Below are 24,236 nucleotides of genomic sequence, written 5' to 3'. Positions count from 1 at the left end.
CTCAAGGAACAAGCCGAACCGTCCATAGAGAATTGTGAACCCTAAACACTTAGCCTACCCATTTCCATCACTCCATAGACCCATCTTTGCCCAAACACCTAACCACACCATACCCAAGTGGTCATCTTGGCCACCATTATTCGAGAACCAAGCAAGAGAGGAACAAGGATCCGGTCATCACAAGACCACCATTGGCGTGGAGGACTTATTGTCTAGGGACTTGACCGGGGTCCCTAACAGGTTGTCACATCACGCTCAGTGCACGGCTAGACTGCACGCACGCCTAGTGCATGTGCGCAGCATGCACGCATGGGCTATGCGCACACACCGCGCGCATGCATGGGCCGTGCGTAGGCACAAGGCCCATGCATGGCCTAGGCATCCACGCAGCGCACGCATGCACGCCCACATTGGAATTGACAGTTCGGCTGCCCAGCAGGCCCACGCATGCCGCTCAACGCCCTGTCCTTGGCTATGGCCTTGCTGCTCAAGACCAGGGTCATGCTGATCAACGCCCTGACTTTGGCCAGGGTCTTGCTGACCAACGCCCAGGCACCATAGCCGGGGCCATGCAGACCAACGCCCAGGCATCATCAGCCTAGGCCATGCAGCAGCCTGCCATGCTCAAACCCACCATGATCTAACCTAGTGACTCACCAATGACGCCGAGCCCTTACAACCTGGGCCACACATGCAAGGACCATGGACCAGCCAAGGCTAGCCTGGCAGGCCAACCTGAAGACCCACGCACACAAGCATGCAACCCATGCTATGAGTCATCCTGGCCACCCATGGGCCACTAACAGCATGAGGCCTTCACCAGGAGGCGTGGACCAAGAACCATCTCCCTTTGTAATCATTTTATTTGCTTTCTAGTATAAGTTAGGCACTAGGCCATTAGCTATGTTTATCTTGGAACATTTGGACGAATTTGACTTGTAAGCCCCCATAGACACATTGGTGTTTTGTCACTTAGGCTCCATTGGGTGCAATCCGTGAATCCCAAAGGAGAAGGTTCACCCTGTGCAATTCGTGAATCAGGGTAACCTAGTGATTTCATTGTTTTCCTTTGATTAATGCATTGTTGAGGTATTTCAGCATTTTGGATTGTGTCTATTACATCACATTCGCATTTGCTTGCTGATCATTTTCAACTGTTCAAGTAGGGCATCGCGTAAGGCAGCCACGAGTTGCCATTGAAGGGTATCTGGTCTACACCAGGCCACCCAGGTCGAATCTGGAGCAAGGTCAGGGACAAGCTGACAGTTACCACCCACCAGCCAAGCCACACGCCCAGCCCTTGCCACCTGTCTAGACATAACCGCTCCCCTACTTTGTAGGGAGTAACCAACCATCCCTTAAACCGCTCAGCCATCACCCACTCGGCCAACCAACTAAAACCACCCTTAGCCACGTGTGCTTCATCATTATGCGTGACTTGGTCAGCCCCCAAGCAAGCGACACCTGTGTGCCTGATTTCGTCAGCCCACCAGCAGGAGCCACATGTGTCTGACTTGGTCAGCCAGTCACTTAACCGCCTGATCCCACTCACAACCGTTTTAGCCCATTCAGCTACTGTACATGCATGCATGAACGCCCGTCACTAGAATCACGCCCACCATCAGCCACTAAACAATCATAAGAACTCAGCCAACACTACCCATAACCATCACGGTCAAGCAAGTGGCAGTTTATATCGGTCATCAAAGAGCAAAAAAGGATGCGATAGCTTGGTGTTTAGGATCTTGACCGAGGACCTTATCATACTCCCAGAAGCAAGCTTTGCTTTTTTTCAGCCAACGTTGGAATTCTTCGCCAAATTTGAAGGATATCCTTCTCCTGAATTTTCTGCCAAACGAAATGTCTGGTTTTATAATGAATCTGCGTCTAATTGTCACCATAGGGCTAGTCATATTCCCAATGTCTGCGTGCTCCATGCGTTTCGACCTTCGATTGGGCGCCATAAAATGCATATCGGAGGACATTATGAGCAATGCCATGAGCGTCGGCAAGTACAGCGTCGTCGATCCCAATGAAGGCTTTCCTGTCCCTGATTCCCACAAGATCACCGTCAGGGTAATGCCCAAGATCAACACCGCTAAGCGCACGGGCATCCGTGTGCACATCATTTTTGCATGCCCCAAACGGGCCAAACCCCACCCCACCCCACCCCACCCCACCCCATTTTCCCTCAAGCTTTTTCATTTTTTGTTTTTTTGAACTGGGCCTCTGCTAATATGTCCGTATCTGCCAATATTTCCATCTCTCTGCATGTGTTCGATGCATACAGGTTTTTCTTTTTTCCTTTCTTTTACATAATGCCATGTTACATATATCTTCTCTTCGTGTCACATATATAGTTGCTCTCTCTCTGTCTCTCTCTCATGGATTTTTTGGGAGATTAATGCAAAATTCAAACCTTGAAAATGGTTATCCATACATATCTAATGCACAAAGAAAATGGTAAGAGTATTTTCTCGAATTACTATTGGTGGAACCCCTCCCACCCCCTGGTTTACTATTTGGTTAGAGGCGGTATTTGGACTAAGTTAAGCAACGATTAAATTGAAATCAGAAGCTTCTGTGAGTCTCTGTTCTAAGCATCGGGTTTTTTTTTTTTTTTTGGTAATTTGTGGATTTTTTGGGCTTGGTTTTGGTCCTTGTAGGATTTATGTGGTAGCGTTCGGGGTTTTTATTAGGTCAATTCGCCTCATGGTGTTAAGCACCACCATGGGGATCATGTGGAAGCGGGTAATTTTGCGTTTACCGGGGCTGAGCCTGGTGATTATACAGCTTGTTTTTGGGCGCCTGATCATAAGCCCCCGGTGACAGTGGTGGTTGATTTTGATTGGAGAACTGGAGTTGCTGCGATAGACTGGTCCAACGTTGCAAAGAAAGGGCAGATTGAAGTAAGTATTGTTATTTCATTTCTTACCGGGTTTTCATTCGTCTTTGGTGTCATATGAGATGGGTTGGAATTTAAAGACTTGCTATCTTGTTGGCTTCTAACTTACTATCCTGTTACCGCTGCATAATTTTTTTCTTGGATGTGGAGAGTGTTGTCAGTTAGGACTTAAATAATTTAGCAAATCTCTAGTTCTTGAACTTATGTTTCAATTTTGTGGCCTCTTCTATGATAATTACATGTCAATTCAAGAGGTAAGCAGCTGATGCATATCTCTGATTCTGGTCCTAAGTCTGGGGAAAAGCTTGGTGAATGAAGCTTCTGGAAAATTACCTCTAGGTTGCATAGGCAAGTTGTGGTTACAATACTGGATGATGGTGACAATATATATCAGATGTTGGTGCTGGGAAGTTTACAACAACTACAGCCTCTTAGGATTCACTTGTTTTCATTTAAGATACTCAAGTTCCTTAGTATAAAAAAATTTAGTGCTTGGGCGTTTTAGGTATTTTGATATAATTTTAATGGGAATACCATGTGTTTTTGCCAAACAAAAGAAGAGGAATGCCCATTCCTATACCTTTGGAGTGGGTATTCCTATTCCGCCTTCCAATCATGACCTTAGTGGATCATGTCATGTACTGCTCTTCAGGGAGTTTACTTGAGAAGGCATTCCTCTGATCTACAGCTTTGTTCTCGCATATTGTGATCTTATTTTTTTTCCTGCTTCTGGTTCGAATGGTTGTTGAAGAATCTCATCAGATTTCAACAATCATGAAATATTGTCACAGTTTAGCATCGGATTAGGAATATGCATGAAATAGTCAATTAAATCATCTCATTCATTCCAATCGGATGAATTCTTTTCTGGCTCAGTATCCAAAGCCCATTATTATTTGAAATTTTCCAAACCAGTTGCGGTAGTTATTTCGTGGGATTAATCTTATATTATGATGGCTGTTAGTAGCTCCTATTCCTGCTGTTATCTTAATGTTTTGATTCTTCAGTATGGTGATCATTTTTGTTGTTATATGAAGAGTCCACGCAATTAGCAAATATGCATGCTTCACATGGTCTGCTGATGCATTATCTCATATTGTCTAGGAGATGGAACTTGAGTTGAAGAAATTGCATGCAACTGTCGTATCCATTCACGATGAGATGTTTTATCTTCGTGAGAGGTACGAATACTAATTGATTTTTGTGAATGAAAATTTCAATGACATCATGCATTCAATTGACTTAACTTTAACACCTTTCTCGATTGATGTATTTGCTTCTGGGGAAGGGATGCTTATTGGAAAAGTTTGTACTTAACGCTATTGTTTCTGCAAATTCATGTTCCACGCATGTACGTGTCTGGAACTACAAATCTCAGAATCCTGCCTACTTTGCTAGTGTGCAGGAATCGGTTGTACTCTAGATACAAACAAGTTACTCCAACCTTTTCTCGCTTGTAGACAAAAGTGAACAGGAAATGATTTTCAACTTTGTAAAACCATTTATACCAAGACCTTGGATTTGAACAACCATTTACCTTAAGAGTTTGTATATATCCAAATAAATTTCTGTGCTCTGGTTCGTTCATGCTGAGGGGCACCATTCCCTTTTAGTTTATATCTGATCATGTATTCTTATCTTTTTTTGGTGATCTAGGGAGGAAGAAATGCAACTACTTAATAGAGCAACCAACTCTAAGATGGCTACTTTTAGTTTCCTCTCGCTTGTGGTTTGCTTGTCAGTAGCCGGTTTGCAGCTATGGCATCTGAAGACATTCTTTGAGAGAAAGAAGCTCCTCTGGATCTAATTTAACAACCAATTTCTGTTCTTTTCTTTCTTATTAATGTCTCATGGGCTATATATTATCACCAATTCATTGGTTGGACTATTCGTAATACTTACAAAGTAGTTTTTAAACAATTCTCGGCAAGTTGTCCCTTCGCATTGAACATTATACTTCAAATATACAGTATCGTTAGAATGTAATTTGCGATTGGAAAACCTTGACCATTTTCGTCATCTGCTTATTTCTCTTGTTCCACTTTCTAAAATGGGATGTTTTCTACCGATCAAATCTGTCAAACTTAGACCTATAAACCTGTGTACGACTCCAATGGCATGAACAATCTGAACAAAATAAAGATGAACAAACACACCAGCCCAAATATTATCTGGGATTTTATTTAGAATCACCCATACTGAAACAAAATCGAGTTTATAAAGCTAAATCTGTCAAGAGTATGGAATACTCCATCAGTACAATACAAAAGATTCAAGATTACTCATGCCTCAACCCATTATTTAGTAGCTATTATGGCATAAATCCCATTCACAAACCAACCCGCATGCATTCCAATCACTCATCATCATTGCTCTTGCGGTGGTGGTGATGTTGATGATTATAGCGGTGGTGCTTCTTTTTCTTCTCATCATCATCATCATCAGAGCCATCATCTCCCTATAAAGAACCAAATTGCATTACAAATTAATGGAATAAACAAAATTGGAGTAGTTATATTTGTAGCCGATGACAAACACGTGCGCCCATGATTTACATGTACCAACGCATGTAAAATTGTAAATAACCCCATCAACTAGTTGAGTTTCATAAGGTTTCATTGGTTCCATTAAAAATATTTCACGAGTATATTCTCAAGGACACTGATCAATTTATTGTTGTCTGGGTAAGATAGCTGAAGTTATTTCCCCGCATTTCAAAGGTTAAAATTAAAAAAAAAAAAAGTAGGTATACGTACAGTCTTAGGACTGTGTTCGAAACTTCAAGTTACCACCCCAAAAACGGAAATTACTGTTATTTAAAAAATTGGTTCTATGGCTGTTGGTGTTTTGAGGATGAACAAAACATTTAGGAACTCTTTGATACTGTTTGGTCACAAAAAATTTTCATTTCAAACATAAAAATTTTATCTCATTATTACAACTTTCTTAAATTCTCATATAAAATATAATAAATAATTCAATTTTTTTTCTTATTTTTTTAAATCTCAAAATAATGATAATATTAAAATATAATATTTTAATATTTAATCTTAAAATTTAAAATTCTCATCTAAAAAATCTCAGTAGTCAAGCAAATTAAATATACATAGGACGGGACCTCCTGCTTTTTGCATAACCAAAGGCTGTGGTAAAATAATTGTGTGGTTCTGCTTGGCTATTTAGATTTTTCATATGAGAATTTTGAGTTTTAAGATTAAATATTAAAATATTATATTTTAATATTATTATTATTTTAAAATTTAAAAAAGTTGAATTGTTTATTATATTTTATATGAGAATTTGAAAAAGTTATAATGATGAGATGAAAATTTTATATTTAAGATGAGAAATCTTGATGGCCATAAAGTACCTAGACTCCATAATTATTACCATGCATATTTGAAAATCTGAGACTTTATAAAAAATGTAAACCAGAAACTAATATCATATATATGGGGAAAACAGTACGAAAATAATCCAAAAATAAAAGTGATAGTGGAATTGACGCATCAGGTATCATATCAGGCATCAAACACTATGGTTGGATGTAAACATATCGTAAAGAAACGTCAATTGAAGAACAGAAATGCTCACGTATTTCTTGCGCCCATAGCTCTCCTCACCGTATCCATGCTTGCGCCTCTCGCCACTATCATCATCATCATCATCATCTTCATCACGCCTCTCAAAGCTCTCCTCCCCGGACCGCCCATAACTTGGCCTCCGAGGCGGATCATCCCTCGGCCTCTCGCTCCTCCCTCCATACCCAAACCCACCACCACCCTGTTCCTCCTCATGAACCTGTTTCCGCCCATACCCTGATCCGTACTCAGATGAGGGCGCCTCATACTCGGGCTTCCTCCCATAACCTGATCCGTACTCGGACTCGTGAGTCTCATAATCGGTCTTCCGGCCATACCCGGATCCGTATTCCTGTGAATTTGGCTTCCCATACTCACTCTTCCGACCGTAACCGGAACCGTATTCCGATTCGGCCTGTGCATACTCGCTCTTCCGCCCGTACTCCGATTCGGTTTGCCCGTACTCGCTCTTTCGGTCATACCCCGATCCGTATTGCGATCCTGGTCTCTCCGACCCGTAATCGGGTGCACCATGTCCGGGCTTGTTCACCCCAGAGGAAGGGAACCCATAACCACCTCCTCCAAACTGTCCCCCTCCAGGTGGAGAGAGTGCGGGCCTGGGCTTGGGGCGGGCGTAGCTGCTGTACTCAGTCTCGAGGGCCTCATCGCGATAGGCTGACGGCTCTGCGTACGAGGAGTACTGGGGCCGACCGTAGTCGAAGTCATCGGACGGCGAGGACGAGGAGAGATAGCAGGTCTCATTGGATGGCGGGAGAGGACGACCGTATGTAAGCACGATGTCATAGCCACCTCCGTACGGAGTCGGATCGTATTCGTCGAAGTCGTCGACCTCGTCTTCGCGGCCACGAGAGTAATGCGCCATCGTTTTCCGGGAATATGCTGTTTTGATCTTGTTTGTTAGTGAATAAATGCAGAAGAAGGAACGAAGAGGTCGCGTTTATGGTGATGGCGACAAAGAAAAAAGCGCCGTTTGAAAAGCTCCTAATCAATTTGATAGTGTGGACACGTGGCTAACTATTTTGTGCGAGTAACAGCCGACAGGCTGCCTGAGATAATGAAAGGCCTCATCCAAAGTAGTCCGGCCCCAAAAGAATTATAAGTGGGCCCGTTTCAATTGCCCGTTTACATGTTCAAATTAGGGGTGTAATATTGAGTTACATTTAATATTTATAAATATCTCATTTATTTATTCAATCAAGTTTTGAAGTTCAGCTATCAAAAGAAAACTCTATCTGCAAACTTCATTAAATAAGTTTTTAAGTTTTTTAAATATACTTATGCAATTCATATATGCATATATCAATAATATTGTATAATATTATATCAAAAATTCTATACATAGAAAAGCTCTATACGCAGTTATTTTTATGTAATTCTTGCGTACCTCATCAAAAATATAATAGCCCGTCTAAGTTTTTCATCTTAAATTTTAATTTTATATAAATATCTTCCATTTAAAAGCAAAACTATAGAAAGAGCTAGACAAAGGGCTGTATATCAATATCAATCATCACTCTCGTGAATTTGATGGAACACAATCAACTATCAACAAACAATACTAGCAAGATATTGGACACATTCTAAAGATACAAAAACATCACAGATATAATATTAACTTTCTTCAAGGAAATAAGGGCATATTATTTAAGTTATGATTAATCATAATCCATTCCATTTTTACTCATCATAATAGAGGAACCGACATTACATCCGACAAAAAATTGAGAACACATTATACATCCAACAATGAACAAAAGCAAATCAACATGTTACTGTCAACTGCGCAGCAAAGTATCTTTACTTAGCACTCAATTGCAAGCTCACAAGAACCAAGAACGGTAGAAGGCGAAAATGGTGTCACTTGGACACCCAGAAGCCCAACAAGAGAAAATGTACTCATTTAGCAAGTTTAAAATACAAGATCAAGATGATTGCGATGACAAGAACTGCAACAATGGAGCCAATGATCAACTTATTCCTGCTCATCCTCCTAGACATGGCAGTCATAATCCTCTTGCTCTTTCCTATGTTGTCATCCACTCCATGCAGCTGCACGGAAAGAGAATCATCAGATAGAAACAGTGGCATGTATTTTCATCAATTGGTAGGTAGAGAAATAGTCATACCTATCTTAAAATTGAAAGTTCATATAATGGTCGGAGATAATAAAAGCTCAAAACTAGGCACTACTACTGAGAGGGGAAAAAATGATAACACCTCAACAAAATGTAAATGATGCCCAGTAGTGGCATGTGAATATTTTGAAGCGAAGAACATCGGAGGAAGCACAATCAAATTCCCGGTTCAAATATTACCGAGGTGGAAAAGTCAGAAAAGTAAAGTACCGTTGAAAAAAATGAGGAGCCAAAAAGCAACCCACTCATTTTAGAGAGAATAAATTGAATTGAAATCCTGAGATGACAATTACCGTGTTATGAGCATGCAAGAGAGACTGTCTCTGAGAATGCAAATCCTGAAGAATTGAGACACCAAGCTCCTCTGTTTCCAGCATGGTTCTTCTGCTATCCTTAATCCTGTCACCCGATTTGCCTAATCTCTCCGTTGACATCATTAATCTTGTTCTCTGATCAGCAGATGCCTAATGTATAGGCATCAATCATGTGTCAAATGAACCCCAATTCAAGGAAGAAGGAAAAAGAATGTGAAAATATTCACCACTTATCAGACCTCATAATGAGACACTATAGTTTCAGTTAACCATATTGGGGGTACCAATACCTGCGAACTTGGGTTGTGCCATTGTGCTTATTAATAAAATCTTCTTACTTATCCAAAATAAAATATATTGGCCAAAGCATAATGAGTTATGAGTTTTAGGGCCAGATAAACTTGGACTGCCACCATCCAGATGACAAAGCAAACTTCATTAATATGATAAAAGGGTGCCAAAATGAGATGGAAGCTGAAAACTCTTTCCAGTGAGTTACCAAGTGGTCCAAGTCTATAATAAAAAACTACTGATCACCTTCTCACTTCAAAAGAACAAGAAAAAGAAGGAAACTATGCACTTCTAGACGTACCGTGAGTGCATCTGCCATGCCTGATTCCAACAGCTCATCTCGGGCAGTCGCATTTAAGTTACCAGATACAATTCTTTTGACTTCACTTTTCAGATTGTTCAGATCTGATTTATATTCCCTCAACTTGGCAAGTAGGACAGCCTTAACATTAGGTTGCAAACTTCTTGCCTCAAGATCCATTTTTCGGATCTGAATCAATTACAACCAATATAAAATTCAATGCTGAGAATAAAAGACAATGCATTAAATTTCCCCAGAAAGAATGAGTCAAGAAGGTACCAAAGATTCCGCTTCATCAATTCCAGACTTTATCTCAGAAACTTTCTGTTTCTTTTGCTCTGCGGAACAATAAGACATTAAATAAATATAAAAATACCAGGTTGTTTTTGGTGGCCTTGGGAAAATCCTTGTCCATCACATTTCTAAAAAGATAATCAGGAGAGTGAGCTTATGCAATCCCCTAATATTTTTGACGACCAAAGGACCAGAAGCTATTAAAACTAATTCACCCTTATCTGAAGGTTCACCAGTTTGCATTTTTCTAGTGTAAAGTGGTGGGAAGCCTTAGCATTATGCCGAATCGCCAATGATTCATACCAAACAAACCAATCCAAGTTTACTTACGCACAAAAAACAATCAAGAAGAAAATCCAAATAAATCAGACCCGGAAATATCGATTTTAAAAAGAAGCCAACAAGTTTCTTTTATGGGACATCGACTTATCCAAATTTTGATTGATCACCTTATCGTGCAGATCAACAGAACGTAACAAAGAACTTTTTTTGACTAATCGATTTCCTATTTTGCAATTTTCCCTTTTTTCTTTGTTTCTTCAACAAATTAGAAAGTATAAATTTTTTATTAAAAAAAATTACTTAGAAACACGCGTACCCATAATCCCAAGACGAAAATACAAACATATAAAAATTACATAATGAAATTAATTGCGAAACTGAAAGAGATTTTAACCAATACCTCCATCGACGGCACCAGCTGCCGTACACTTTCTCGAAAGGTTCGCGGAGAGCTCGCAGTATTGGCGTTCGTATCCTTCAAACACGTCGCTCATCTTGTATTCCTGCTGTTCAATCACCAACCACCACGTACCCAACACCATCAATCATCAAACAAAGATCAAACTCATTGAACAAAATTCAGGCTTCAGCCACAAAAAAGTCGAAATTCTTTATCAAAAAACAACTTGAGAAACCCTAATTCAAACAAAATCACGAGAAGCGATCATAGAATTGGATACATAAGGATCGGATTAAATGGTAGGACCTGAGACTACAGGAGATCGGGCGATTCTCCGGGAATTGAAGAAGTTGCCGGAGAAATCGCCGCTGGTGGATCTTCGACAAGGTGGTGGATTTATAGTTTCCGTTTTATTATTCAAAATAAAGGAAACGGTAACCCGGCCTGCGGGGGTAATAACGCGCTTGATAGTTGATGATAACAACCCCCGGTGGGGCACGCTCGCATGCATTGTTGCCAGATGTGTAAGGATGACGCGGCAAATGTATTGGATTTTGTATGCAATTGGAATCCCACTGATGGGATTCCAAATCCAAGAGTTCTTCTATACGGTATCCTACACCTTACGTGGCTTTTCTTTCATTTTTTATTCCTTTTTCTGTTAAAAAATTCTAAAACGTTAAAACATGCGTTTTGTTCCGGCCCCTATTCATTTTCGAAATTTTCCCCAGCTCTAGCGCGTGTCAAATACATGTTCGTGTGCTCTCAGCCGTGCCGGCGTCCTCCTCCGCATTCTCTCTAAACCTCCGAGGAAAGCTTCGCCGCCGACGAGTTGTTCTTTTTTACAGATTGAAAATGCATCTATAGCCCACAAGGTATTCTCCAAAATCTACTTTTGTTAGCTTTTGCTTTCAAAATCTTTTTTTTTTTTCTTTCTTAAGATTCCTTAGCTTTCTGAATGGAAATGTTTCAGATTTTTCTTTTTTTGTTTCTATAGAAAACTCATTTTTCTAGCCTACATTTCAGTGTGAAGTTGTGGCCATTTTTTTTTTGTTAGACATTCGGACCGAGCAATTAGTGTCGGCGATACTTTTATGTGACTTCGTTTGTGTAGGTAGAGATAAGAGTCGAAGGTTTTGAGAGTGGAAGGAGAGAGAAATTTCAAGCAAGCTCAAATACAAAGCCCTTTTAATTGGTCTAAGAAGAAAGATTATTCAAATGAGAGGAGAAGTTGGAAAGAATGCTGAATTATCATCAATATCAAGAAAGGAAACTGAGCCACAACAGAACCAACTACATTTTGTGTGGCCCTAGAGGAGGAGAGAAGCTAGTTTCAGATGGCGAATTGTTGGGGTTCTACAGCTGATAACCCAACTCCAAGTACCACTGCCTATCTCAATTCAGGTGGGGAAAAAAAAAAAAACCAGCTGTGCTTTCTTCTTGTATGTTCACCCCTTCCATCAAATTCTCAAATATCTCATATGGGTTGGTTCTTTTTGTCCCATAGTTTTTGTTTTTAAAGAAAACTCGTTGTTATGTTAGCCAGTTGCCACAAGCCAATGGGATCTTTCGGGTAAATGATTTACAAGAAAACCCAGTGAAATTTCCTAACTTGAGTTGCCTGAGGTGATATGACTTTTTGTTGCATTTTACCGCATGGAACCATGCTATTTTACCTCTATACTTTGTTATTAACGTATGCTGCGAATTTGTTCCTGCAGCTATATTACAGTTTCTAGCAGTGCATAAAGAGAAGCCTCTAAGATCTGTCATGTTAACTGAAAAAATTGCAATGTTATGATTCACTGCCATGTTATTACAGTTTGCTCTGCAATGTTTAACTGCAGTTAAACATTGCAGTAAAGCCTTAGTATGAATTCACTTGTTAGTTAACATTGCAGTTAAAATTTGCCTAAAGAGAAGCCTCTAAGTATATTACAGTTTCTAGCAGTGAGTTCTTTCTTCTTTGGTATATCCCTCTTCAACTCTCCTCTTTCTTTTGTCAATTCAATTCAAGATCAGAAAATGCAAGATTTTCTCTCTTTATTTCTTTCCTTTCTTCTTTCTTGCAGGATAAAAAAAATACAAGATTCTCACTTTCTTGATTTATCTCTTATTTCTTCATTCTCCTTCAACTCTGTTAAGAAATTTGCTTTCTGGTTCAAGGCATTTTCCACCGGTTTAGCATTATTCCAGCTTGTTCTGGTGTGTTCAAATGATTTCCAGCATAGTTCTGGAGAAATTTAAAAAAAAAACCGATGTATACTGAAGCTTTAGTACTAGGCGATTTATTATTGCAGATAAAAGTTGGGGAAGGAGATCACAAACTCCACTTAAAATCTCACTTTAAAGGCTTGAAAATGTTTGTGGATCTTTTGGGCTGTGAAACCATAGTGGAGACATGTCGGCCCCACATGCAGCTAGTGTAATGGGGCGTTGGTTTGCATTATACCACATAGCTGAATAGAGGTTCTTTCACTATTGCAGCATGAATTTATATACAAAAATTCTATATGCAGTCACTTTTGTGCACTCTTTTGTGCACTCCAGTGATATGATTGGTTGTGTGTTAAAAAAAAATTAATCCAGCCAATCATATCAGTGGAGTGCGCAGAGAGTACGTAAAAGTGACTGTATGTAGCATTACTCATTTATATATTGCATGAACCCTAACTAGGCTAGGAGAATGCATGCTTTGGGCATTCTCGTGTCTCGATTCTGATTATTATTATACATACATCTATCTAATTACTTTTATGATAATTGGTTGGCTTTGCAGACATGCAAATTTGGTAAATCTTCCCGAATCTCCCTTTCCAAACTTTCTTCTTTAGATCAAATAAAGGATTTTTTTTTTTTTTTTAAACCCGAAATGGGTTCTTCACTTGTCTTAATCCAATGCATTTGCCTAACAGTCCAGCAGGAGCATTAGTTCAGACCCTGCCTTTGCTAAAAAAATAAAGAAAGAGATCATGAAATGCCCATGATTATAAACAGAGCAGTAGCTATAGCTAACAGGCTCGTGTGGAGAGAGCTAACATGATGATCTCAACTCTCAAGAAAGGAAATATATTAAGCACGTATCTATGACTTTTGACCACTGATGATGCCATAATACTAGACTCACTACTCCACACTTTTTTGATGGGTTGATTGACTTTTGAGAAGAAGCAGTACGTACTACACAAACACATTACACGTCTTTTTTATGGGGTTATTGCTAAAATAGCTTGTTTTTGTTTTTAGATGAGTGGTGTTGCTAAAATGGTTCTTGGCAGCATTCTAGGTATCGATAAACTATCCTACTAGTATGGAAATCTTACCTTCTTACAATTAAGAGATCTTGAATTTGTGTGTGTGTCATTCTTAGTTGTAACAGATTGATGGGTGAAGAGGAAAATGATAGGCCACTCAGGCATTCTATATCGATTTCACCGACCCAAGTATGATAACGTCATTTGAATATCTCAAAGTGTCCGATATTTCTATTTAGTGAACATATATTTTATTGCTGTATTATAGGCTATCATAGTCCCGTAAATCCATACTACCCGACATATATGATGACAACAAATACGTATTCAAATCCATATCTGTACCATTAGAGTAGCCAGCTAGATGCCTCTTTTAATTTTATTTTTTATTTTTTTTAAATTGTGTATCTGCATTCGAGGCTTTTTAACACAAAACCTAATTGCAGCATCCATTAATGCCACCTGTTGGACCGACTATCCCTCGGTTGACTGGACCATGCCCATGTTTCTTGGCAGCACTGTATGACTAGACAGGTGACAGCTGATTTTTTGGCAGCATTGTGTGGACGAGTCCAAACATTTGTTTTTTAAAGTTTAGTGAGGCCAAAAAGTAATCATATTGAAGCTTAGTTTGACATTATGTTCAAAGTGGATTCCCCTTGAGCTAATTCTTCCACCAAATCATGACAATTCACAAAGCTCCCCCTCCTCTGATCACCTACAAAAGGGTGATCTTACTTCAAAAACTTATTAAACTTGCAGGTTTCTGACTTCTTCTTCTTCTTCTTCTTTTTTTTAATGATACACCGATACCATAACTTTTTTTATATAAAATCAAAGCAGAAACATTAAAGCCAGAAGCACATTTTAATGAACAATTTTTTCGTATATTACAAAATTATACACCATCAGTAGACATTCATTCCGTTAAAGGTTACTACAATGCCGACATCTACCACAGAAGTGTTACAAATTACAAATGTAACTCCTCGTTGAGGGCTGAAAGCTATCCTTGTTGATAAGTCAAGAGAGTTTTGAGTTTGCCTTCAGGATAACTTCAAAACCAGCTTCCTTAAACCTTTAACAACTCCATCGCATAGCTACGAGGTAAAGCATCAAAGGCATGTCAGAAACAAGGAATATCTAGCTTGCTAAATCTCAGAGTTGGAAGAAGCAAAGATCAAACTCACGGTTTGGCAATCTCGGTAATATCAAATCGAGGGTCAAGGCCCTTTCCAATGCCATCCAAAACTGCTGAGATGATAATATTTACTGGTCTGAGGTTCATATAGCACATACAATTCATAACAATCAAGCCGGCAATCTCTTATCATAATATTACCTGAAAATGCTCTAAAAACAAATGTGAATGTAGCGGGAAATCAAAAGGGTTGATCTGCTGCAATAGCTAATAGATCTTCCCGTTAGGAGAGTGCAACAGTTAGAATCTCATGTTCATGGGGAACATGTGAAAACCCTAGCACTTGCTTTTGTTATCCGAAGTAGAACATTCACATGACTAACTGATCTGACGGTAGAAAGTTTAAAGATAAGATAGAGCCATCTGTTTACTTTATTATATTTGTACATATGCAGATATGCACACAATATGTTACTGTACATGCGTGGATACATTACATAATCTTCGTTATTCAATTAGCCACGAACAATTTAAATAACTTCTAAAATCTCAAGCTTTAATGGGGCAGAATACAGTTGCATGTGTACGCATCAAACAAGGAGAGGGTTTTCTTATTCTAACCCCAGAGTATGCCTTAACTTCCTATGTCTCAAGTTCAACAAGAAAAAACAGACCCCAGAACAAAATCTTCTCTGAAAAGTCAAGACTCCCAATAAAATAGAGGACCAACCAGTTCGCATTTTATATGCCGGTAAGAAGCATGTCAAAGGTATTGTAATTGATTGCTATTCCTGAGAATATACCTAAAAATCATAAGACCAAATTATTAATTATGTTTCTACAAAAGCAATATCCCAAAATGCATTTATTGATTCTGCCCACCACATGCACTTAACTCTCAAAATCTATTGTCATATAGTTGTGACATTCGAAACTTAATCAACCATGATAAAACCTATCACAGACATAAGATCTACACCAGGTGAATTACCCATTGGAGCCAGCCTTTGTTTCTTTTTCATTACTCTTTCATCCTTACCCAATGGCTTTTTAAACCCTGGCTCCATTGTGGCCAGCTCTCTTTCCTTTCTTTGTGCAGCAAGATGCTCTTCAAAACTGCAAAACGGATAGGTTATAATTTTAGAGCCAGAAAAACTCAACCAGGAAAAAAATGTCTTCAGAAAATTTGGCAGGATATTTTTGTTTATTGACATTAGATAATTTGGCAGAAAAAAAATGTCTAATATATAATTGGCAGGACATTTTTGTTAATTGATATTACCCAAGAGCTTCATCTTTTGCTTTTTCATAGGTAAACAGGACTGCTTTAAAAAAGAAGGTATAAAAAGCTCCATATTTTATTTAAGACTCAAATGAAAAAACATTAGCATTCCCAATCAATACACACAGGGCCTGGCTGTACTCAATCCCACCCTGTATATGATTAAATTCAAGCATCATTCTTGGTTTACAGAATGATAAGACAACAACCAATATCTTCATTTCTATTGAATTTCGAAATGACTTGTGTCAGATCTATAGTGCAATAAATTTAGCCCGCTGGAAGCATTGTTAGCATTCTTTGGGTATTACACTTGAACTGACATGGAGGCATTTCCCCAAAGTGAGCTCTTGAGGCATCACTGAACTAAAGCACAGTTTTTGTTTTCAAAAAAAAGTTGATGGAATAAACTACTAAAGAAACTAAAAGCATCAACATATTAGAAAATTTGAGAGAGAAAACAAGAAAAAATGGAGCACCTGTTAAGGAAGAACTATGTTGTTCGTCTGACAGCAGTCATATTCCCAGTAGGTACAAGAACACCCATTTGAATCATTGTCTGAAGCACCTGCACTGGCATACAAGTTTCCATCGAAGAGGAGATATTTGCAGTGACACGGGGGAGATATTTACCCTGTCACTGTACTGGGGAATCAAAAACCAGGTTTCGATCGGAAACTTACCGTGGCTTGGCCACAGATCTGGATGCAGGGACGGTCTTCTCTTCGACGTCGACTAGAGTTTGCAAGGGACGACTTTGCCCTAAAATCACAGAGAGGAGCGCATAAGAGAGGAGCACAGAGGGAGAAAGAGGAGCACAGGAGAAAGGAACACGAGAGAGAGAATCACGAGAGAGAGGGGCATGAGGAGAGGAAGGCAGTTTCAGTAGAGGAATTACAGATCAAGAACCGTGATGTGGCACCCAGACTGGGTTCGCCACATCACGTGTGCGGTGTAGAAAACTTAAGCCGGATGCTGAATAGAGTTTCTCTTCCGGAAAAGGGTGATATTCGGTGTTGGGCCTAATGGGCTAAACCTTTATAGGCCCAACATCATTATTCAGTATTCTCCTAATGTCAGATCCAATGATTGTCAGATGGTAGTTGTAAGATATATGAATAACATTACACCAAATTGAAATATTCTGTAAAAGCAACAGCCAAATATCTGACATTTGAAATGCTGAAAGAGATCCGCAGATATTGCTAAACAATGGAAAAGCTAAAAAATTATCTGGCTCAGAGTGCAGATCAAGAAATCCAGCTGAACTAGACCATTGCATTATCAATAGAGCATACTGACACTAAGTATTTGATGGTTTTGGTATATATATTAATCAACCAAATACAAAATTTAAGTGAGATATCTACTAAGAGCCCACTGGTATAACAAATTAGCACTGCTTACGCTCTCTCCAATAGAGCCATTCCACTCGCTCACTGAGTGAAATTAAAAAAAAAAAAAAAAAAAAACAAGAAGATGTTCAAACCACCCAGTATTAAACCAGGTTCCAAAGCTTGCTTCCTTAGTTTCTGCATCTCCTCGAGAAACTTTTGATGTTGTGAAATCTGAAGGCTGTGTCAACTCTAAATATCAACATCCAACCATAGAGGGCTGCCTCCTTGGTGTTGTAGCTGGTATACCTAAATTTGGGCAAACTGATGAGGCAAATATATTTCTCAGGCCATCTAAAATTTACCGAAATGCAGTATAATATAAAACTCACCTCATGCTGTGGTCTCACTTGAACGGACAAGATCAGTTCCATCAGGTGCAGGAATTCCTGCTGCTTTTATTTGCTTTGATTGCTGCTGCTCCAATTCAAATGCAGGGAACAATTCTGATTGCAAAGAAGGGGATATATTCTTAACATGCAACCATGTCAGTTGCCAAAAACTATCCCCACCAATAGTGTCACTGGGTGTGAGTAATCCAGTTGTCTTCATTACAAGTAGGGTGTCCTTGAGGAGCTCAGGAATCAATTCATGCATCTTCTCACCACGTCTTCCCCTGAATTTTATGTTCATATATCTCTCCATACGATTAAGAATCCCCAGCCATAGTTTGCAGAAAGAAGGTAAGCGCCAAAGATCCAACAGTAAATGCAAGAACACTTTTGACATGAGTTTCATGGCTAGAACAAGCGTTCCCTCCATATTCCGGTAGTCCTTTGGAGATTTCCCCAGCACGGTTTCCAGTAAATCATCAAGCAAGGTGAAAATCACCAGATCAAAACATTGCAACCACAAGGCATTTGGAAGTTGAATCCCATCCACTCCTGCCAAACACCTCTGTAACATTAAAATAGCATGGTTCCTCACTTCTTCTCTCTGGTCCAAACACACTTTCCTCAAACCCTGGACCAGCCTCAGCCACATCTCCCCGATATCTTGACTGACTTTTACTGCAGCGTCCTTATCCACAGCAATCTTAGTCTCGCAAGACCATGTAACTAGACAAACTACAGAACCTGCCATCATATCTAAGGCAGAAATAGACAGATCAACCTCCCCAACCCGAGACTCAGCAAATTGCCTTGCAGCATCCACACAAAGAACATAATTAGACGGTAACAGGTGTGCCCCATCAGACATAATAAATGCTAGTGCCTCAAACCCGACTTCAGATGCTTCTGGATGTCGAGCTGTGATAGATAGCAATGAAATAATTGTGCGCCAACCCGTATGGGATCTCACATGAGTTGCATTTGCTTTTACAAGGTGCATAACTTCTTGTGTGATGTGTTCACAATAAGCATCAGCAACCCGAGCATCAAGTTTTAAAACCAGTTGCAGTGACCTGAGGAGTTCGTCAGTCAAGTTTTCCTTATAAGGAAGTAGTCGCTGGCATATCTTAAGGAGCCCAAATACAGCCTTTTCAACCAGCATGCAAGGCATAATAGTCGACTGAACAATATCAGATATGTGCTCATAAACACCTTTCCAGATAAGCATTATCCTGTCTCGATTATTCAGGGTAATTGCAATCAGCAACTCCAGGCAGAATACCACAGTGTCTTCATCCTCAATGGATCCAGTTACTTTACGGAGGCGGCCAGCAGCTGAGATAAGGACCTCCACAAGCTGTAATAAAGACTCAGCTCGGAGAAACTTACTCTCCATAAAAATGCTATCAATGTGGCAGTTCTGTATAGTCTCACGAGTTCGCTGCTGACCTGCGAGTTGTTGTTCTGTTGGTTGTGACCTCGGCTCCTCCATATCAAAAGATAAGAACTGGCTGAACCTGCCCATCAAACCAGATGATTTACGAGAAGTGGCCACAGATGGCATGTGTGATGCAGACAATGAAGCAGTAGCAGGTTTCCCCCGCTCTGGATCAGAAGAGGGCTCCAGATCATACTCTGCATCACTAGTCAGGCTAGCAGGTAGAAGGCCAAGCTTGTGCAAGCTTAATACACAGTCCAGTATGTTCTTCCATCCAGAGTGAATATAATCACCATACCTATTTGCTATGGTGAAAACTGTTGTGGTTGCCATCCTGGTCTTCAAGTCATCTCCAAGAGAAATGATAGCGTCCTCAATGGATAATGGAGTCACGAGGGTTGTGAATTTACAAAGAGATACGACCAAATCATCCAACACATCATCACAGTGATAGCATGCTGCTATTTTGGCTACAGACAAGAATCCATCAATACATGTTTGTAAAACATCTTCCTGCTCCACCTGATCAAAAATCACTGACAAAGCAGCGATTGTGGGTCCTGAAAGGATAGTAAACATATCATAGGTGAGGAGCTCGGTTGAATCACAGACAATGAAAGGGGAGGACTTTCTGGATTTGTAAATCACATTAATCCATTGGCTCGATGCAATCACCGGAAAGCCAGCATTTTGGTCAGGGATCATCTGGATTTCATTCTCACAAATAGAGCGGTAAAGCTCCGACAGGAACCCACGTGGAAGATCCATCCCTCCGTTGATTCTCCTATTGTTTCGGATAAAGTCTTCTTCAGTCATCTTTTTCTTTACCTGTGCATTATGTTGATCTGTGTTAAGAAGTATAAGTGAATATGACAACACGAGAGCAGCATCTTTGTTGATTAATATATGTGGTGACTGCTCATAATATCTTTCCGCAAATGCCTCAAGTACCCTCTGTATTTTTTGTGATTCTCCAGGCAATCTAAAAGTTCCCAAGAAAAGACGCAATGCAGTATCTAAACTCATGTCTTGGAAATCAAAAGTCCTAGCAAATTCATGAAGCACCTGAACACAAAATTCATCATGATTCCCAAGAAAATCCCCAACAAGATTCTTATCTAACCCAGTGGTGTATCTGAAAAGGCATGCCACACTTTGAGGGTCAAGTTTCTCAGGCAACAAATGCATTCCTTGAAGAAATTCTAGACCTTTCTTAGGATCCCTATTGAAGTGATCTGCTCCAACCATCAACTTTCTCTTGATGTATTTCAACTTACGGACAAATGGAACCCAAAAATTAGGGTCACTATAATTCTCACACGTCTTTGTCCAAAATTCCTTATATCCCTCATCATCTTGCAGAGGCTCTGATGTAAGAGGTTCATTTCCTAGCCTCTCAGCCATACCCTGAACCATGGATATTAAACCATCCAGGGCAAGAATATGCATTGCAGATAAAGGTCCATTCACAGGAAATGCGCTTTTTGACAGCAGGTTAGCAAGATCTTCAAACATATTACTGCAGGTTATGTCACAATCAAAGTTTGCATACATCTCAGCCATAAAAGTGTGTTGCCTGCAGAGATCAACCAGAGCCTCCATAGCAACCTCCTGCAGTTGGTATGAAGAGCCATGCTTGCTTTGGGCAAGCCTCAAAAGCACACATGACAGGAAAGCTTCAAGCTGCACTTTTAGCTCGGTTCTTAAATGATGATACAGGTTAAGAACAATGCTACATACTGTTGAGAGAATCAGGGGACTCATCGACAAAGCATATTGCATAAGATTACGAAACAGTTCATCTTGAACAATAGCCAATAACTGGGGGTGTTTACCTATATAGGGGCCACCCAACTCAATAGCTGAATTAATCAAGCCTAATGCAAATAAGGGAACATCTTCATCATATGCTATAGGATTTGATTGAGGACCGAATTCTATGTGCTCAATGGCATTCAAAAGAGAGCACAGAAAGTGAAATATCTCCACCATTGAAGGGACCCCATACGGTTCCATCAAAAGTTTCTCATCATTTTTAGTAGGCTCCACTCCATTACTAGCATTTGTCCCCCCATTGCTCGTCCCACTAGCTGACATACTCATGGGAGCCTTTGAAGCATATGCGGATGATTGACCACCAAATTCAACTCCATCACCATTTTGTAGCTGTTCACTTTCGAATGTATGATCCTTCTCTGGTGAACCTACCTGTACAAAAAGATGAGCTTTATGAATTCATGCAGAAAATAAATAGCTGGTCCCAAAATCTTACAATTACAAATAAGGAGGAAGAATACTATGTACACTACCACTCAATTCAAAACTAAAGACTGTTTCTCATTTAAGGCTTCACCTACAAACCATTAATATATAATTCCATAGCACCAAATGTTCATACACATGAAGCACACTTGATTCAAACAGAAATCCCCTCTTTTCATTGGGCAAAACTCAGACAATTATACTGCACTATATCACCAATTAATATGGTGCCAGAGACGTCATATATTGTTAAACTGGACAATATATAACATCAAAGGATGTGCCAAGAATTATTACCTCTTTATTAACACACGAACTGTTTCCATTAGCCAATGCATGTTCGGTGCTGTCTATATCAGGCAAGTGAGAGAAAATACACCTAACCAATTCATGCATAGTATGGCGTGCAATCCGCTGCAACAATTCACCTTTGGAGCTAGCTTGATGAACCACTCGAAAGCATGTATTTACAATATTGCACACATGCTGATTACTCAACCTAACGGATGCCGTACTCTTCATGCAAGCCAAAAGAACCTGAAGTATCTTCATCAGCACCACTTCTTCAGAGGCAGGATCAGTGACCTCAAACCGGCAACTTGTCACTGCATCAACTATCAAATGCATAGCATCTCCCACGTTCACAGTATCAAGATTAAGTATGTCAAGGCTCAATATCTTGTAAACAGATGACAATGCAACTCCAGTGATTGGTGCACCAGTTTCATCAGATTGAATGACATCCAAAAATGGCTGGAGGTACACAGCTGGATCGACATTGTGCCACTTATTTTGCCAAGAAAATATCTTCTTTCGAAGTTCTTTCAAAGAATGGATGAGAGAGTGCTCTAGCTTATCATCATCTGCCACATAGCGAACTCCCCATCGTACATTTCTTCGCATCACAGCCAAAACAGCACCTATTTCAGAATTAACCATACAAGCTAAAGCACCTCTGAAATTCTTAGCTGGAGATTCCTTTCTTTCACCATTAAATGAGATGGTTCCAGAGTCTGGTTTTAGATGCCCCATGTTTGTTCCAGTTTCTAGATACAGTTCAATTGATGATTGAACCATGAGTCCAGAACCCAGACACACAAGATTCCAAAACCTGGCCAAATAATTCCATTCTTAATGACCATTGGAGCTCAACACAAACTAATTCAACTATCAATTTGTGTAAAAGGTGCAGCTAACAAACTAATCGCTATCAAACCAAATATATATCAGAACATGTAATTAAAGGTGCAGCTATAACTGCAAATAAACGGTGTAGATAAAACCTGCAGTTATATAGAAAACTGAAACATGGACATAGCAAGAAAGGAACAGCTTTGTTCTGGAATGCAGAAATTTCTGGATTCGTGGACCATATACAGAGGATGAGGAAAAAAAATCAAATACTCAAAATGCCGAAACATGAACATAATGAACCAATGAACTCGGTTGATTAGACCAAATGTAGAGAAAGAACAATTATTGAGTTCGGGACCAAGCAAACTTCAGATATAAGGAGGGGGAGAGACAGAGAAAGAGAGCTCCTTGAAATACCGAATTCGCTACTCTACGCCGGAGTCAATCCTACTAAAAGATATAGTTCAACTGAGACATATACTTGAAACCCAGATCAACCCCAAACTAACATTTTAAATTATTACATAATTCAATAAAGAAAATAATGAAAACCCAGATTGGGCATCAATGCATAAAGCTACTTATAAGATGAAAAAAACCAAACACCAACACCATTGACCAGATCTACCCAAGAACTTAAGGTCTCAAAGTGAAATCCCCCACCAATGAGACAAGCAAATTCAAAATTAAACATCAGTCAAAGTTCTCGTACCGGGACACTTCAAATACAAATGAACCCGAATGGTATAAAAGCAACAATTCAGATTTTCCAAACAGATCGAAACAAGAAATAAAAAACAAAAAATCAAACTCAGCGTTGGGATGCCCGAGTTGAGAATTAGGTTCAGGTACCTTGCAGAAATGGAATCCGCGAGAGACAGGAGCTGCTGTTGTCACATGGGCATGGTATCGACGAAATGGGTATTGGGCTTTTGGCATTAGACTGGAAGAGCTTGGGTTATCACTGCATCGAGACCACGAAGGTCTTCGCGGCCCGGAGAAACTGTTTTGGCTCTCTTAATTTCGTTTTGAGTTTTTTTCTTTTACAGCTACATATGAATTATAAAAATCAGTACTTTGAGAATTTCTTTTTTTTTTTTTTTTTTCTCATCAAGATTAATATATTAATAGAGAAACTAAACAGTACTTTGAGAATTTCATTTACACTTTACATAATCTCAAAACTCTAGAAAATAATAATAATACTAAACGAAACTTAGTTTTTTTTTAATTATTATTCATATGATAACAAAATAAATTAGAACAGTTCAAAATAATAAAAGCGACTGTTAAATATCTATACGACATTTCATCAAATAACACTAAAATCTTAACAATAAACATGCAATGCATTTACATATATATGACTTTTATTTCTTTTTTTATTTATTATGATTATAGATTCAATGAATTATCCTTGAATTTGAGATTTTGGTGACTATTCCAAAGTAAATACTTGAGCTGTTTTTTATCTT

The 24,236-nt window shown here is 39.4% G+C and overlaps 4 protein-coding genes and 1 long non-coding RNA gene across 15 annotated transcripts; 2 read left to right on the top strand and 3 right to left on the bottom strand.

Moving 5' to 3' along the window:
• Positions 1-1,588: 1,588 nt before the first annotated feature.
• Positions 1,589-4,906, top strand: LOC122306617 (transmembrane emp24 domain-containing protein p24delta7-like). The gene is made up of 4 exons (XM_043119048.1): positions 1,589-2,076; positions 2,700-2,909; positions 4,010-4,086; positions 4,562-4,906. Exons 1-4 carry the CDS (start codon positions 1,861-1,863, stop codon positions 4,710-4,712), a joined length of 654 nt encoding a protein of 217 aa, XP_042974982.1. The 5' UTR covers positions 1,589-1,860; the 3' UTR covers positions 4,713-4,906.
• A 142-nt stretch (positions 4,907-5,048) lies between these two features.
• On the bottom strand, positions 5,049-7,602 carry LOC122306616 (uncharacterized protein At5g39570-like). The gene is made up of 2 exons (XM_043119047.1): positions 6,500-7,602; positions 5,049-5,363 (listed from the first exon to the last, which is right to left on the bottom strand). The coding sequence occupies exons 1-2, from the start codon at positions 7,367-7,369 to the stop codon at positions 5,262-5,264; spliced, it is 972 nt and encodes a 323-aa protein (XP_042974981.1). The 5' UTR covers positions 7,370-7,602; the 3' UTR covers positions 5,049-5,261.
• Positions 7,603-8,150: 548 nt separating this feature from the next.
• LOC122307568 (vesicle transport v-SNARE 13-like) lies at positions 8,151-10,989 on the bottom strand. Of its 2 annotated transcripts, none has more exons than XM_043120502.1 (6): positions 10,831-10,989; positions 10,525-10,630; positions 9,828-9,886; positions 9,549-9,737; positions 8,936-9,106; positions 8,151-8,556 (listed from the first exon to the last, which is right to left on the bottom strand). In XM_043120502.1, the coding sequence occupies exons 2-6, from the start codon at positions 10,616-10,618 to the stop codon at positions 8,404-8,406; spliced, it is 666 nt and encodes a 221-aa protein (XP_042976436.1). In that variant the 5' UTR covers positions 10,619-10,630; positions 10,831-10,989; the 3' UTR covers positions 8,151-8,403. The 2 variants fall into 2 exon arrangements, with proteins under 2 accessions (XP_042976436.1, XP_042976437.1); XM_043120503.1 differs by having other exon boundaries at positions 10,525-10,627.
• Positions 10,990-11,139: 150 nt separating this feature from the next.
• On the top strand, positions 11,140-14,446 carry LOC122307569. Of its 3 annotated transcripts, none has more exons than XR_006241776.1 (3): positions 11,140-11,399; positions 11,639-13,967; positions 14,047-14,201. It is a non-coding gene; the product is annotated as an uncharacterized LOC122307569 (long non-coding RNA). The 3 variants fall into 3 exon arrangements; XR_006241777.1 differs by having other exon boundaries at positions 11,195-11,399; positions 11,639-11,928; positions 14,047-14,158; XR_006241778.1 differs by lacking the exon at positions 14,047-14,201 and adding an exon at positions 14,225-14,446 and having other exon boundaries at positions 11,196-11,399; positions 11,639-11,928.
• Positions 14,447-14,626: 180 nt separating this feature from the next.
• On the bottom strand, positions 14,627-23,768 carry LOC122307566 (ARF guanine-nucleotide exchange factor GNOM-like). Of its 8 annotated transcripts, none has more exons than XM_043120500.1 (7): positions 21,925-23,605; positions 17,928-21,573; positions 17,100-17,844; positions 16,885-16,963; positions 16,681-16,774; positions 14,969-16,035; positions 14,627-14,878 (listed from the first exon to the last, which is right to left on the bottom strand). In XM_043120500.1, the coding sequence occupies exons 1-2, from the start codon at positions 22,702-22,704 to the stop codon at positions 17,929-17,931; spliced, it is 4,425 nt and encodes a 1,474-aa protein (XP_042976434.1). In that variant the 5' UTR covers positions 22,705-23,605; the 3' UTR covers positions 14,627-14,878; positions 14,969-16,035; positions 16,681-16,774; positions 16,885-16,963; positions 17,100-17,844; position 17,928. The 8 variants fall into 8 exon arrangements, with proteins under 8 accessions (XP_042976434.1, XP_042976433.1, XP_042976427.1 ...); XM_043120499.1 differs by having other exon boundaries at positions 16,681-16,769; XM_043120493.1 differs by adding an exon at positions 23,614-23,768 and having other exon boundaries at positions 16,681-17,844; positions 21,925-22,738.
• Positions 23,769-24,236: the final 468 nt, after the last annotated feature.

Source organism: Carya illinoinensis, chromosome 4 (genome assembly GCF_018687715.1).
Source record: "Carya illinoinensis cultivar Pawnee chromosome 4, C.illinoinensisPawnee_v1, whole genome shotgun sequence".
In the NCBI taxonomy this organism is placed as follows: Eukaryota; Viridiplantae; Streptophyta; class Magnoliopsida; order Fagales; family Juglandaceae; genus Carya; species Carya illinoinensis.
This window is presented reverse-complemented; position numbering and strand designations above follow the sequence as displayed.